Source organism: Protopterus annectens, chromosome 6.part0 (genome assembly GCF_019279795.1).
Source record: "Protopterus annectens isolate FY-2018-M chromosome 6.part0, PAN1.0, whole genome shotgun sequence".
NCBI lineage: Eukaryota > Metazoa > Chordata > Ceratodontiformes > Protopteridae > Protopterus > Protopterus annectens.
In genome coordinates this window covers 374,313,391-374,329,357 of record NC_056737.1, presented here as the reverse complement: position 1 = coordinate 374,329,357, position 15,967 = coordinate 374,313,391, and the positions used below count along the sequence as shown (strand labels likewise).

General features: G+C 45.7%; 1 protein-coding gene across 2 annotated transcripts in view; it reads left to right on the top strand.

Annotated features, from left to right (window-relative positions):
* The window catches only part of BAZ1A (bromodomain adjacent to zinc finger domain 1A), a 3,222,221-nt gene that overhangs the window by 3,030,617 nt on the left and 175,637 nt on the right, over nucleotides 1–15,967 (top strand). For both annotated transcript variants that reach the window (XM_044074116.1, XM_044074115.1), the window contains one exon: nucleotides 15,784–15,932. In XM_044074116.1, the coding sequence (XP_043930051.1) occupies nucleotides 15,784–15,932 (149 nt within the window). The remainder of the gene's footprint in view (nucleotides 1–15,783; nucleotides 15,933–15,967) is intronic.

The following is a 15,967-nucleotide window of genomic DNA, read 5'->3' as shown; positions in this document are numbered from 1 at the left end:
AAAACAGCCATTTATACCATTAAAGTAGGATCACATGCTAAAATTAATGAGCACTTAAGAGTTAGTGTCAAGTGCATAAAAACATATAGAAATATATATAAAAAAGTGTGTGTGTGTATGTATGTATGTATGTATATATATATATATATATATATATATGTTAAGTTGTCTATCTCGCTTTCATTTCTTGCTTGTTGGGATCGGAGCCGACCCTCTGCTCCGACTTGGCCATCTTCTATAGCTCGAGAACTGTTTACTGGCTCGAGGCTGCCCCTTATCCCATGATGCCTAGCACTAGCTACCCAGATCTCATTTGCCGCTTCAGCTCGCGAGGTTCGTTGTTACTGGCTCAGGCTTGTGTAAGTTTATTATAATACTTTTCTAGCAGATTAGGGTTCCTTTTTTGATAGCTTATAGTTTTTTGACATAGTCGTTAATTAGTTGTTGTAGTTTTAGTGTTATTGTAACTTTCCCTTAGAACTCGTTTAAATTAGAGAGTTCTTCCCCTCCCCCCTCCCTTTTTCCCCTATCACTACTTATAAGTAGCGTTTTTAGTTTAAGCCTTTCTCTTTTACTTCTTACATAGCCGTTTAAGTTAGAGGCTTCCTAGTAAAAAAAAAAATAAAAAAATTCTTGACTGCAGTTATAGTGTGTTTCGTTAGGTTAGTGTCTGTAGTTTTTTGCTGTTAGGGCCTTTGGCCAAAAACCTTTCAGTGTAAGGTAGAATTTCTCTACTGGATATGTTTAAAGAATCCAAAGTGTCTGGATTCAAGAAGTGTGACTCGTTGTCAGAAAAATCTCATGACAGATGGGCACACTTCTTGCGTCTGTTGCTTAGGCGCAGTGCACCTGCACGACTATTCTGTATGCCACGCATTCAGCCCAAGGGTTCTGCAGGAGCGCAAAAATAAGCTTATCTTAAGGGGTCTTCTTAAGCCCCAGGATTCACCGGCCAAGGCTCAGCTGGTGAAATCTCCTAAACCGACCAAATCGTCGGCTCCCAGCTCGGAGCAGTCATTGGCCCAAGCATTACCTACTACTTCGGTTCCGGCTGGAACCGAGGAGGCTGCCTCCCAGTCGGCTCCACCAGTATCTTCGGAGCTGTGTTGGACACACAAGAGACCGAGGTCCCCTTCTCTAGAGTCTATACGTTCAGCTCCTTGGTCTCCCCTGTTGCAGAGTGACCGCAGTCACAGATCCTCCCACTCCTCTCGGTCCTCTACGCTCTCGGATCATGACGTGGAGAGAGTGGTCAGTAGGTTGTTGAAGTCGCAGGCACTGGCCAAAATGTTATCCAGCCCTCCTCAACAGGTGTTTGCTCTGTCCGCTTCCATTGATGTTCCTCCTCTGACTCCTTTGAGCTCGGAGTCGGAGTTTGTTGGGGTTCGAATCATGGAACCGTCGGCACCGATAACTATTTCCCCTTCGGTTCCGTCATTTGCTCCGATCCCTTCTATGGTGCCTTCTGTCGTGGGATCTGGGTGCCGAGACTCCCTCATCGGCTCCGAGTGGGCTTGTGGCATCGGACCCTTGTCCGACCCCATTCTCCCTCTCAGAGCTTTGGCGTAGGTGAGCTTGGCTCCTACATCGGCCTAGGAGCCGTACCCCTCGGTGCAGAGGAGGATTCAGGTTTCCTGGCAACCGGAGCCTTCTTTGCATCATGGCATGGATGCCTTCGATGTCATGAGGAGTGTACTGGCCCCTGAGTCAGCACCACGTTCGATCCCACTGGCTCCGTTCCCTGTAGTGCCTGCGTCAACTTCTGTCCCTCCTCCAGATCCCAAGCGCAGGGAACCGACGCGCCAGAGCACCCCACTGGGTGTTTCCTCTTCTTCCGAAGCCTCCCCTGATCATTCAGAGGAGGCCCCCCGGAAGAGGAAGTGCAAGAGGAAGCACATTGACTCCCCTGAGTCTGTCACTTCGGATACAGATTTGGATTAATCAGAAGGGTCCCCGAGATCCTCCTTTGAAGATGTTTCCTTTTCGGACATCCTGGATAAGCTTAGGCAGAGCGGGAACTGGACTGCCCTAGCCCCTACTGAGGACAAATCCGTATTCCTGGATGCGTTTGGTTCCCGCCTTTCCACCTCTTGGGTGTCTCCGCCCTTCGATCCACTAATGTCAGTGGTGGCTCAAAGGGCCTGGTCAGCCCCGGATACAGTGGAACCAACCCTGAGGAGGCCCGGTAAGTTTATCACTGCACCCCCTGATAAACAGTTCCTTACCAAGGGTGTTCCTGTAGATGACATGGTAGTAGCAGCGGCCACTAAAAAGGAGTTAGCGGAAACTTCTTCCTCTGTCCAACCTCCTAACAAGGAGTCTAGGACCATGGATAGATACGGGAAGCGTATGTTTGCTTCAGCGACCTTTTCCATGAGGTCACTGAATTACTTATGCCGTTTACCAGGCTTCAGAGGGATCTCCTGAAAGAGCTTGGAGATACCCTCCAGGATCCATCATCTGAAGGAGCTCAAGCTAAAGTGGCTTCTCAGCTGGTGACCCTTAATTCGGTAGTTAACTCCTCCATGAGGCTCATTTCCTATGCAGCCGATGGTGCGAGTAGAGCCACAGGTACAAGCGTGGCCCTTAGGAGACATGCATGGATGTGGCTATGTAATTTTGCGGAGCCCTTTAGAGTGTCATTTACCAACACTCCCTTTGATGGTTCATTTCTCTTTGGACCACAGGTGAAGGACACACTCACTAGGTGTGAACAGGAAGGCAAGACTCTCTCTGCCGTCGGAGTCCATTTTTCCACTCCTTCCAGACTATATCCCAAAGGTTAGAACAGTGGAAAAATGTGGTTTCGGAAATCCAGGGAGTCTCGCCTGATGCACGTAGTGATTTTTCCTCCAGGGGCAGAGGAGGAAACAACAACAACAGACGCCGCCCTCGGGGCAGAGGGGGTCCGCAGAACCAGGGCAGCAGAGAATCCTTCTCTGACAAGCCCTTCCAGCATCCCTGAAGAGTTGCCCGGCTGGCCGCCTCTGGAGGCAGTCGGGGGAAGACTCACTGTATCCAAAAGCCTGGCAAGACATTACGCGAGACAAATGGGTACAATCAATCATATCCGGAAGCTATGTAATTCCCTTCTTCCAACCTCCCCTACCGTCAAGCAGATCCTTCCAGATGTTCCACCCAATCTGAGGGCCCAAGCAGTCATAGAAATTTCAGGACTGCTAGGAAAAAGTGTCATCCAGGAAGTCCTGGCAGACCAACTCGGATCCAGAACTTACTCAAGGTTCTTTTTGGTGCCAAAAAAGACAGGGGACTGGAGACCAATACTGGATCTCAGCAGACTAAACAAGTCTGTTCAAAGAACAGGGTTTCAGATGGTCATGCTACAGTCCATTCTACCCTTTTTGGGTCAGGACAATTGGATGTGCTCAATAGATCTCCAGGATCTGTACTATCACATCAAGATGGACAGGCGCTCCAGGAGATTCATTTGCTTCCAGCTGGGAGCCAGTCATTGTCATTTCAGAGCTCTGCCCTTTGGTCTCATCACAGCCCCCAGGGTGTTCACCAAATGTATGGCAGTGGTCATGGCTCACCTGAGGCGTCAAGGATTCCAGGTGTTTCCTTATCTAGATGACTGGCTCCTTACTGCTACTACTAGGCATCAACTCCTTCAAGCCAGGGGCTATGCAATCGCAATTTGTGCCCAGCTAGGCATTACTATAAATTTCGAAAAATTTGCCTTGTTGCCCTGTCAGTCTATTACCTATATAGGAGCAGATTTAGATACAAGAAGTATGTCCGCAAGGCTACCGCCAGACAGGGTGGCCTTGATTCGGCAGCAAGTTCATATCCTCATGCAATGCAAAAGGGTACAAGTCAGGTTGGTCCTTCAAACTCTGGGTCATATGGCAGCGGCAATTCTTCAGATACCTGTGGCCCATTTTCACATGAGAATCCTTCAGTGGCTTCTCTTCACACAGTGGTCCTTTCAACAGCTCCCCATGTCTCACATGATCATGATTACAGAAACATGCAAAAGACACCTTTCCTGGTGGATGGCCTCCCCACTAGTGTCTCAGGGCAGACCATTCATCCAGCCCCCCTCTGGTTGCCACAGTGACCACGGATGCCTCACTGATAGGGTGGGGGGGGCATTATCTGGGCAGGACAGTCCAAGGCACTTGGCAGCCTCACAAGTACCATCTGCACATAAATGTCTTGGAGATGAGAGCCGTGCTACTAGCGTTGCAAGCACTTCAGGACTCCCTCCCTCCTGGGACCATTGCAGTTCAAACGGACAACATGTCAGTAGTGTGGTACATCAACAAGCAGGGCGGAACCAGGTCTCCTACCCCCTGTGTCAAGAAGCACTCAAACTCTGGCATTGGGGGATTTCATCCCAACGATCTCTGATTGAGACGCACATCCCTGGGAAGTCCAACGTCATAGCGGACAGGCTCAGCAGAGCTATTCTCATGCCTCAAGAGTGGTCTCTGAATCAGGTAGTTGCAGATCTGATCTTCCGCAAATGGGAACAGCCTTGCTGCGATCTGTTTGCCACCCCCTTCAACACCAAATGCAGCAACTAAACGATTGGCCTCAGGGACTTCTTTATGTCTTCCCGTCATTCCCTCTTATACCCATACTCATTCAGAAAGCGATATCGTTGGGTTGCAAAATGATCCTCATTGTTCCTTACTGGCCTCGACAGATTTGGTTTCCGTTCCTGCACCGTTACCTCCTCGAGCAGCCCTGGACCCTGGATCCTATTTCAGACCTGCTGATTCATCAATCAGGAGAGCTGCATTGATACCTCCAGACACTCCAGCTCACAGCTTGGTTGATCCAATTCCAACCCTAGCCAGGCTTCCCAGCATTTCCCCGGCTGTGCATGAAATTGTCTCCTCTCACAAATCGGCTACTAGGAAGACGTATGCTAGCAAATGGAAACGTTTCTCTTATTGGGCAGAGGCTAGGAACATAGATCCCTTTTCAGCCCCAGTTCACGAGATCTTGGAGTTCCTAACAGAGCTTTTTCACTCTGGGTCCGCTTCTGCCACAATCAGGGTTCAACTAGCGGCGCTGTCTAACTTCCATGTTGTTTTTTCTAATCTAAATATTATGTCTCATAAGTTGTGTAAAGCTTTTCTCAGAGGGACTACTCTACTTAGGCCTCCAGTGAGAGATCCCCCTCCTCCTTGGGACCTTAATTTGTTACTAGCCTCCTTGATTATGCCCCCTTTTGAACCAGCAGCATCCTGCTCCCTTAAGTTTCTGTCATGGAAAACTCTCTTTCTGGTAGCTATTACCTCAGCCAGACGTGTCTCGGAACTTTAAGCACTAAGCGTTCGTTCTCCATACTTAGTTTTTCATAAGGACAGGGTTGCTCTGAGAACTAATCCCTCCTGCCTTCCTAAAGTCTGCTCAGAAAATAATCTAAACCAATCCATAGACCTTCCAGTGTTTTTCCCTAACCACACCAACAAGGCAGAGTACAAGTTGCACCTTTTGGATGTTCATAGACAATTGCATTTTTACCTGCATAGAACGAAAGATATAAGGAAGTCGGATCAACTTTTCTTTTCCTATGCCAAGAGCAAACAGGGTCTCCCAGTCTCCAAAGTGACCCTGTCCAGGTGTTTTTTTCACATTATTACCTTCATCTATCAACTAAGAAAAAAAGAGTTGTCTACCAAACCGAAAGGTCATTTTACTAGGGCTTTGGCCATTTCTGTAGCCTTCCAGTCTAGGTTGCCCGTGGACTCTATTTGTGCCGCTGCCATGTGGGCAAATCCTCATACCTTTATTTGTCATTACAAGTTAGACGTGGTCTCCAGGAATAGAGCTAACTTTGGTTCCCTGTTCTGAAGAGTCTGTTCCAATGAGCCACCCAGGATCGTAGGTGATAGGGACGCTGTCCCAACAAGCAAGAAATGAAGGCAAGATAGACAACTTAACATAAAGAAGTTATGTACCTACCATAATGTTCCATGTTAGTTGTCTTCATCTCGCCTTCTTTCTTGCATTCCCCCCCCTCCATCCCCCTGTCCTGTTGGACCGAGAGGAGTTTAGGCTTCACCGGCTGAGTATTCTCTGGTTTGTTTTCTCTACTGACTTGGAGAGTATGACAGGTATGCCCAACCTGTTAGTTTTGTCAGGTTATTTTTGCTATGTCTGGGGTTGGCTGTTACAAACGAGATCTGGGTAGCTAGCGCTAGGCATCATGGGATAAGGGGTAGCCTTGAGCCAGTAAACAGCTCTCGAGCTATAGAAGATGGCCAAGTTGGAGCCGAGGGTCGGCTCCGATCCCAACAAGCAAGAAAGAAGGCGAGATGAAGACAACTAACATGGAACGTTATGGTAGGTACATAACTTATTTATATATATATATATATATATATATATATATATATATATATAGATATATATATATATATATATATATATATATATATGTGTATATATATATACATACACACATTTGAATAAACTGTAATTTATAAATGATAGTTTTAACGTTAATAGTTTGTTAAAGTTGCTTTCCTACAAGATATGATGTTGCAGTTTTTATTTATTCTTCTTGTAATCTTGACACATATTAGTTCTTTATATATTTCATCCTTTAGTTTCTCTTCGAGTTGTTAATTATTAATTGTATTATAATTATAATATAAAAACATTGACTCTGGTAGTCAGGCCGGCCGAGGGCTACCACAGCAGGGATAAACCACAGGTGATGGACTGCAACAGTGAATACACTCGAACATCTACATTTATGGTAAGTGTACGTGGCTGTACTTTCTTAGGTTGCTAAACACTCCATGAAGTGTCTGTGATGAATTGGCTGGAACATGCAGTGCAGCCTCTGGTACATGGTATGATATTAAGTGACATATCTAGCAGAAAACTCAATCTGATATTGTTAATCCTCGTTCATTCCTTACGCATGGGTATCGTTTCCGACCTCAGAACTGAGCCGGCCATTTTCCAAGCTCGCATCAGCTTCAAACTCTCGAGCTAAACTCTTACCCATAATCTCCCTCTCTCTGTTACCTCAGATTTAGTTTGCCGCGTTGCCATTGGGTCTTGTCAAGCTGCTTCTCTTGAGCTAAGTATAGTTATTTGTTGTCAAATAGTCATTTATATTACTTTTTCTGTCAGAAAAGTTTCTATTTCGTTGTCTTACCCTGTCGCATCTAGCGAACATATTTTCTTGAGTTTTCTTCTCTCTACTTTTTTACCACAAGGTATTTCTCCCCTTACCATCGTTGGTAATCTTCCTTTTTTTTTTCATACCTTCGGGTATTCTTTTGTACCATTGCTGGTAACCTTTTCTACTATCTACTTTTACTATCATGGCAGATAAGAAAGGTAGTCCGAGGTTTAAATGGTGTTCTGATTGTGGACACAAACTACTTACCTCTGATGCACTCTTTGTGCATTTATTGTTTGGGGGTGTCCCATGTATCTGTTGACCCGCCCTGTACTGTGAAAGTTTTTCATATAGAACTTTGTTGGAAAGAAAAAACAATTTGTTGCTGAAGGGACTTCTTAAATCTCCCTTTTCAGAGGCTATTTCTGGGTCGGAGGCCTCAACCCCTCCTAGAGTCCATAAGAAAATCTTGGATGTTCTTACCAAGGCTAAATCTTTGCCTTCGTCCCCAACTGGGGACTCCCACCCACCAAAACCTAAAAAGGCTAAAGTTTCAGCTCCAGAGCTCATTCAGTCAGCCCCAGTGTTTTCGCTGCCTAGACCTTCTGCACCGAGGCCTTCGGCTCCATTAGTGATCTCGGCTCGGTTTTCTCCTGCAGCCTTCACTATATCGGCACCAAGGGGCTCCTCGGTTCAGACTATTACCACTGTATCTGCACCGACCACTCAGGCAGCGCAGACCTTGACCACATCGGCTCCGACATCTTACTCTGAATAGACGCCTTTATTGTTGACTCCAGTTTTGTCGGTTCCAGCTTCAGTACCGACAACCACTTCGGCACCAATCCCTATGTCGGTGCAGACTGTAACCTTGGCACTGATGACTTCTTCAGTGCAGACACCCGTAGTCTGGTCTCTGTCTGCACCGTTGTTCTCGGTGTGGACTGGTGAGATGGGCACCGAGTTTGCCTCTTCTGTGGACAGGCCTGTTTCTCCCTCAGTCGCCATGAGGTCCACTAGAAGCCTTTCCGAACACAATGTGTTGCATCTTGTGGATCAGGTGATCTTGGCCAGAGGTATCCCACCCCCCCAGGAACTATCCTTCCTTGAGAGGTGATCACCCATCTCCAAAGACCCCTTCTTATTCTCCTCCTTCATTGTCTTTGAAGTCCATGGACATAGCACAGTCTTCCCCTTCTGCGGTTCCCTTTATGGATCTCACTAAGGAACCGCAGTTGCCTTTGTGGCAGGAAAGTTTTGCTACGACCCAGGATGTCAGTTGTGACGCGCATAATTTGCTGCTCCACAGCCATCTCGGGACTCCAGGTTGGCAGGCTGAGCCACTTAGGGGAGGGGTGACCCCTGTCCTGGACATTCACTCCTCTTCAAGTGGACCAGCCTTCCAACTGATGGAGAAGGCTTTCACTGCTGCTGGTGATACTGGACTGTCTATCCCTCTTCCCTCCGCTGGTACACTGGTTTCACAAGTCGAACAGAGCGGACACCGGATGCAAGGGCCTCAGGACATATTCCTACAGAAAACCCCTTTTCCGCTGTCTTCCCCAGCTTCTCCTGCTGAGGAAGTCCACCGGAAAAGTTTGTGTAAGAGGAAGCACGTGGACTCCACAGAGTCCCTCACTGAAGAGACAGATTTTGATGAGGGGGAAGGATCCCCTCGGTCACCCTCTGAGGTATCCTTTGGTGATATCCTCGAAATCCTGAAACAGAGAGGTGACTGGCAGTCCTCTAGTCTGACCTCTGAAGCATCTGTGTTCCTGTAGGCCTTTTGTGCCCGGTCCCCTGCCTCCTGGGTTACTCCACCTGCCGATGAACTTGTCCGGCTTATCGTGCAGCGTGCTTGGAAGGCTCCTGACACCATTCAAAGCTATTCCCCGGAGGCCAGATAAAATTTTGTCGTCTCCTGCTATGGTTCCCCATTGGTCAAAAGGTCTTCCTGTGGATGCTTTGGTCGTGGCGGCCGCAACAAAAAAGGATCTGGCAGAAGATGAAAGCCAGACTGTCCATCCACCTAACAAAGAGTCCCGGGCCCTGGACAGGCTAGGGAAGCGCAACCTTTGCATCAGCGACCTTTACTATCAGGCCCCTGAATTACATGGCACACTTTACCAGGCTTCAATAGGATCTGATTTCTGAGCTCTCTGAAGCCTTGGCTGGTGCCATATCTGATGAGATCCCTGACAAAGTGGCCTCTCAGCTGGCCACCATTGAGTCAATATCTAACTCCTCTATGAGACTGATATCTCACGCTTCAGAAGGAGCAGCTAGAGCAGCAGGTTCAGCTGTGTTCTTGAGACGACATGCCTGGATGCGCTTGTGCAATTTCGCCAAACCTTTTAAGGCGTCCTTTTTTAATGCTCGCATTGAGGCCTCTTCGTTGTTTGGACCCAAAGTTAAAAGCACACTGGCCAGATGTGAACAGGATGGTAAGACCCTTTCTGCCGTAGGTGTCCATTATTCATCCCCTCAACGTGCTTTCTCCCGAAACCAAAAGAGTGGAAAGATAAGGTTCAAGACATCTCAGGGTCCTTTCTGTGACACACAGGCCGAGTTCTCCTCTAGAGGCAGAGGGGGAAACTCACATGGAAGATGCACCTTTCGGGGCAGAGGGGGTCCACGTAACCAGGGTTCCAGGGACTCTTTCCCTGGCCAACCCTACCAGCACTCCTGAAGAGTGGCCCAACTCCTTTCCTCTGGAGGTGGTTGGGGGTCATGTCTCTTTGTACCCTTCTGCCTGGCTAATCATTACCACCGATTCTTGGGTCCAGAGGATTATAACCAGGGGTTATCATATCTCCTTTGATATTTCTCCTGTCCCTTCAAAAACCTTCCAGACGTTCCACCCAGTCAAAGGGAAGAAGCAGCACTAGAGATAGAAAAGCTGCTAAGAAAGAGAGTCATCCAAATAGTCCCTGCAAACCAGATAGGATCCGGATTCTACTCAAGACTATTTTTGGTGCCAAAGAAAACTGGGGACTGGAGACCAATTTTGGATTTCAGTGTATTAAACAAGTTTGTGAGAGTAGAAAAATTCCGGATGGTCACAATACAGTCTTATCTTCCCGCTTTTGGAAAAAGACGATTGGATGTGCTCGATAGATCTTCAAGATGCATACTACCACATAAAAGTGGACAACCCATCAAGAAGATTTCTGCTCTTCCGTGCAGGAGCCAGTCACTACCAGTTCAGAGTACTGCCCTTTGGACTCCCTACAGCCCCCAGAGTGTTCACAAAGTGCATGGCAGTCGTCACAGCTCACTTGCGACTTCAAGGATTCCAGGTGTTTCCATACCTAGACGACTGGCTTATTTCCGCCCCCACCAGACATCTACTGGAAGAAGCCCTGGCATACTCTCTCCTCGCTGCACAAAGGCTAGGCATAACCATAAAGTGACAAAAATCCAGTCTCACCCCATCTCAGTTGACAGAATTCATAGGGGTTATCTTGGACACAAAGAACTGCAGAGCTGCCATTCCAGAGCACAGAATTTTAAGGATAAAGCAACAACTGATTCCAATCCTTTCACGGGAAAAATCCACAGCTCACTCAGTTCTACAGCTGTTGGGTTCCATGGCAGCCTCCATCACCATTGTCCCCCTGGCCAGGTTTCACATGAGGCTTCTACAATGGCTACTGCTCACCCAGTGGTATCCCTTTCAGCATCCTCTTTCAGCCATGATTCGAGTAACCCACAGGTGCAAACAAGATTTAAATTGGTGGATGACACACAATCTGTCACAATGGTCTCACCCCTTCTCCCCCCCCCAACAACCCAAGGCCACAGTGACCATGGACGCCTCCCTGATGGGGTGGGGGGGGCTATGTTAGGGGCAAACAGTCCAAGGTACTTGGTCCAAACTGGAGGCCCATCTGCATATAAATGTTCTAGAGCTGAGGGCGGTGCTTCTGACGTTGCAAGTGTTCCATCCCCTGCTGCCATCTGGGATGATTGCGATTCAGTCAGACAACATGGCAGTGGGTCTGGTACATCAACAAGCAAGGTGGAACCAAATCTTACCACCTTTGTCGAGAGGCCATGAGGATATGGCAATGGGCGATGGCTACCATTCGTTTTCTTCTAGCAACGCACAGTCCCGGGAATTCCAACGTGATAGCAGACAGACTCAGCAGGTGCATTCTTCAACCTCACGAGTGGTCCCTGAATCCCTTGATAGCGGCGGCGATCTTCCACCGCTGGGGCCGTCCTTGCTGCAACCTCTTTGCATCCCCGACCAACTACAAATGCAGCAACTACTTCACCCTGATTCCCACTATGGGACAGTCACCCAGGGATGCTCTAGTCCACGATTGGCCCTCGGGTCTTCTTTACGCATTCCCACCCTTTCCCTTCATTCCCCAGTTTCTGAAGAAAGCCCGTCGGTTGAAGGGCAAGGTGATCCTCATAGCACCATATTGGCCTCGACAGATTTGGTTCCCCTTCCTTTGGCATCACCTACTAGATCGACCATGGATTTTCCATCCAACCCTGGAGTTGATCTCACATCCACAGAACCTGATTCATCCCAACTTGAACAGCCTGAAGCTCACAGCTTGGCTACTCCAGTTCCCTTGATTGCCAGGCAGAATGATCGATCTTTACCAGTACGTGACATTCTCATTGCATCTCATAAGTCTTCCACTAGAATTACTTATCTGAGCAAGTGGAAAAGATTTACCTGTTGGCTGAAAGATAAACAAGTAGATCCCTTCTCAGCACCAGTGTCGATAATACTAGACTATCTGGCTGACCTTTTCCAACTGGGTCTATCCGCCTCTACCATTAGAGTTAATTTGGCTGCAATTTCTAATTTCCATGATGGTGTCCAAGATTCCTTTCTTATGTCCCACAAATTGTGCAAGACCTATTCAACCATGGGATTTATCATTAGTTCTACAACCTCTGACAATGCCACCCTTCGAACCAGCTTCTTCTTGCGACCTCGAGCATTTGTCATGGAAAACCTTGTTTTTGGTCGCCATTACTTCTGCCAGACGTATTTATGAGCTTCAAGCTTTATGTATCAAGAGTCCATACTTGATTTTTCATAGAGATAGTGTCTTTGAGAAGTAATCCATCATTTCTGCCAAAAATGATCTCTGAAGTGTCCCTTAATCAAACCATTGAATTGCCAGTTTTCTTTCCCAATCATTCAAACAAAGGAGAGTATTGCCTACATATCCTAGATATCCACAGGCAAACCCGTTTTTACTTAAATAGGACTACGTCCTTCCGTAAATCTGGCCAGTTATTTTTGGCCTTTTCTGGACCTAGATTAGGATCTGCTGTAGCTAAGGTCACATTAGCTAGATGGTTGAATGACTGTGTGACCTTCATTTATACACAACGTAATATCTCGTTGCCTACTACCATGAAAGCTCATTCAACAAGGTCGGTGGGAACTTCTGCTGCCTTCCATGCCAGAGCTTCTTTACATGACATTTGTGCAGCTGCAACTTGGACTACCCCTTATACCTTCATCAATCATTACAAATTGGGTTTGGCCTCCAGTGGAAGAGCATCTTTCGGTTCTATGGTGCTCAGGAATGCCCTTCCATGAGACCCTCCCAAGAATAGAGGTAGCTGGGTACTCTGTCCCATGCGTAAGGAATGAATGAGGATTAACAATATCAGATAAAGAAGTTATGTCTTACCATAACGTTCCATCTGTATTGTTGATCCTCGTTCAGTCATTACGACCCTCCCTCCTTCCACCTCCTGTGGCTTCTAGTGGATCTCACCATCTGTTTCTCTTAGGTTATTTGACCAGAGGTAGCCTCTACCTTCTTATGACTTAAACTCAATCTGAGGTAACAGGGAGAGGGGGATTATGGGTAAGAGTTTAGCTCGAGAGTTTGAAGCTGACGCGAGCTTGGAAAATGGCTGGCTCGGTTCCGAGGTCGGAACCGATACCCATGCGTAATGACTGAATGAGCATCAACAATACAGATGGAACGTTATGGTAAGACATAACTTCTTTTTCCCTGTCAAGCCACATTAAAGTGGAGCTTCTTAATGCACCTCTGGACAAGTAACTTCTCTTTGAACCCCTTGCAGAAAAGGTGTTCAAAAATTGGAAGAGAAATTGAAAACCATCCTGTCTGTTGAACAATTCTTTAATTCCCAAGCTTTCAAAATACAGCAGAAAGTGTCTTACCAAAGGGAGCAGTTCAGCCCAAGCCCAATCAAGCAGACATGCTTAATCTCTCCAAGAATAACCAGCTCTAAAGCAGGCACATGCTTGGTCCCACTGTGTCAAGCTTTGCAGTAGAATCTGTTACAGGAAGAAAGGGCAGGCAGAGCAAAAAGGAAAAAGGGAAAAGCTATTATTCAGTCAAGCTTATTCCTCCCCTCCCCCAAAAATTTTAACCTCCAACTCTCACTTCCCTTTCTGTGTCCCCCTGCCCCCTCTCCATGGCTTTCCTCAGAGGCGGTCAACACTGAATATATTCTGGAAGCAGGTACCTGGTTGTCACTGCATACCTTCTCAAATTACAGCAGTCTAGGCATTGCTTCTAGGCAAGAGCAGGTTTTGTCTTGACCATCCTACAAGGTCTGCTCTGCATAACCCCCACTCAAGACTAGCAATCCAGTGGTACTTGAGCTCTGGGACTCTTCCCATAGTGCAGTTGTAATACCATCATTGCAGATGTTCAAGTATATTTATTTATTTGCAGTTTGTTAACCGGCAAAGTCCATTGGGCCAGTATGAGCCCTTTTTCACTGGAGGTCTGGGAAGAAAAGCTCTATGTGCATACATGCAGAAACAATACACGTAACAATTGCATCAAAATTAATACAGGGTAATACAGAAGTAAGTCAGCAGAAGTTATTACAGTTTCACAATGCCATCAACAAAACAAATCACATCAAAATTAATGCAGGGTGTTACAGAAGTAAAAGTCAGCAGAAGTTATTACAAACACAAAAAATACCAAAACTGTATAGTATGCCAAAGTTACAGGTTTATGGTGCATTAAGATTTCTGTAAGGTAGATAACCTGTAATATTTAAAGTGAAAAAAAAAAAAGATATTCACGGTTCCAGTCCCAGTTCATTCCCTCCATTCCCTCTATTTCATTCCTTGGGTTGGGTATCCTATTCCAGCTGTATACGCTGCCTTCTCTCTCTTCATTTAACAGACATTTTCTTTCCACAGGGCTCGCATAGTAGCCAGAGAGGCAGCTTGGGTCTTTATGGTGGAGACTTTATCCTTTGGGATTTGTCTGCAAGATCACTTTATGCTCTGGCTGCTCTGATAATTTCTTTGCCTAGGCAGAGTAAGAAAGAACTGAAGATAGAGCTGGCTGACACCCCTTTTATGCCACCAATATTTTGTTGCCCAGGTGAGACTGAGTTGGATGAAGCTGCGTTTGCGGGTATGTATGGAGGTTTGGAAGTGTTCTATACCATTAGGCTCCTGCGGGCAGGAATCTTCAGATGGTATAACTGCAGCTGTGACATTATTCAAACATCTACAGTTATTTTGTTGTAAACATAACCGTGCTCCCTTAAAAGCACATCAGTGGTGCTTAAAGTAGAAGCCAAGACTGGAAAGTTACTTTAGGAAAGTAGGGAAACAAGTCTGAGTCTGTAAGTTTGTAACCTGAAGTTGTTTCTCCAATCATAAAGTATAATTGCAGCAGTCACACATTTTTGTCAGAGAGCTATGGCTAGAGGTTGCATAAGTTTTGTATTCCCCCTGAATTGAAATCCTTCCTGTATGAACCATATTTTATTATAAAAAGAAAAAAAATTGAATCTTCTGAACTTGATTCATGGCTGTTTGTTGTGTACTTTGAAGTGATCCCATTGCATTTAGAGGACAGGTGTTCAGATTTTGGAATAAAAATATTTTTGCCTATAGAGTGTCTTGTCTTTGCTGTCAGTAGCCTATTCACTATAACTGAGCTGTAATTGGATGAGATTCTTGCTGAGTAGTCAGTTGAGTGCCGGAATGGAAAACAATAGAACATATTTGAAAACGAGTGACACGTTTAACTGTGCAGTTGTTGAGGTCTACAAATTCAACAAGAGAGGTATTAGACACTAAGGGATCCCAAAAAAAATTTGCATCTTGACATTAACTCTTAAGTTTGCAGAATCATCCAAGTTCCATTTTTAAAGTATTTACTATAGTAGTTCTCGTCAAGAGCTCCTGTTGTGGTGACTGCTTCATATAACCCTACTTTCAGTATTTTTTAACTAATGTATGAGGATGAGACTAATCTTATATATATATATATATATATATATATATATATATATATATATATATATATATATATAGAGCATATGATTACTAAATGAATAAATTCTGCTGTGGTTTAAAAGTGATCATATACCAGGCTGTCTTTCCCATACAGTCATTTTGAAATACATGACTCGTCTGTTCTGTTACATTTGCTGCTGCTTTTTAATGCTATTAGATATGTTAGCCAGCAATCCATAAAACTGATTGCTGTCTAGCCTGTAAGATTTTAGTTTATTTACAAGTCTAAACATGAGTAGTTGTATAATAAAATAATATTAATTTTATTTTTGGCAGTACTGGTACGGCTGCTTTTGGAATTTTGTATGTATGTAATTAATGTACAGATTTTATCAGAGCTACTGGTTGTCCTAAAAAGGGACTGTTTGTGTGCATGCAGACTTTGTGAGCTGAAGAATGAATCTCAGAGCTGTGCTTCAACCAGTACAAGTACTCCACAGCCAACAAATTCCTGTGTTCGGTATCTTGCAACAGCACTTCTTCAGATAGAGCAAGGCATAGAGCGTCGATTTCTTAAAGCACCTTTGGGTAAGTGTTTTATAATAGGGTTATGTCTGATGATA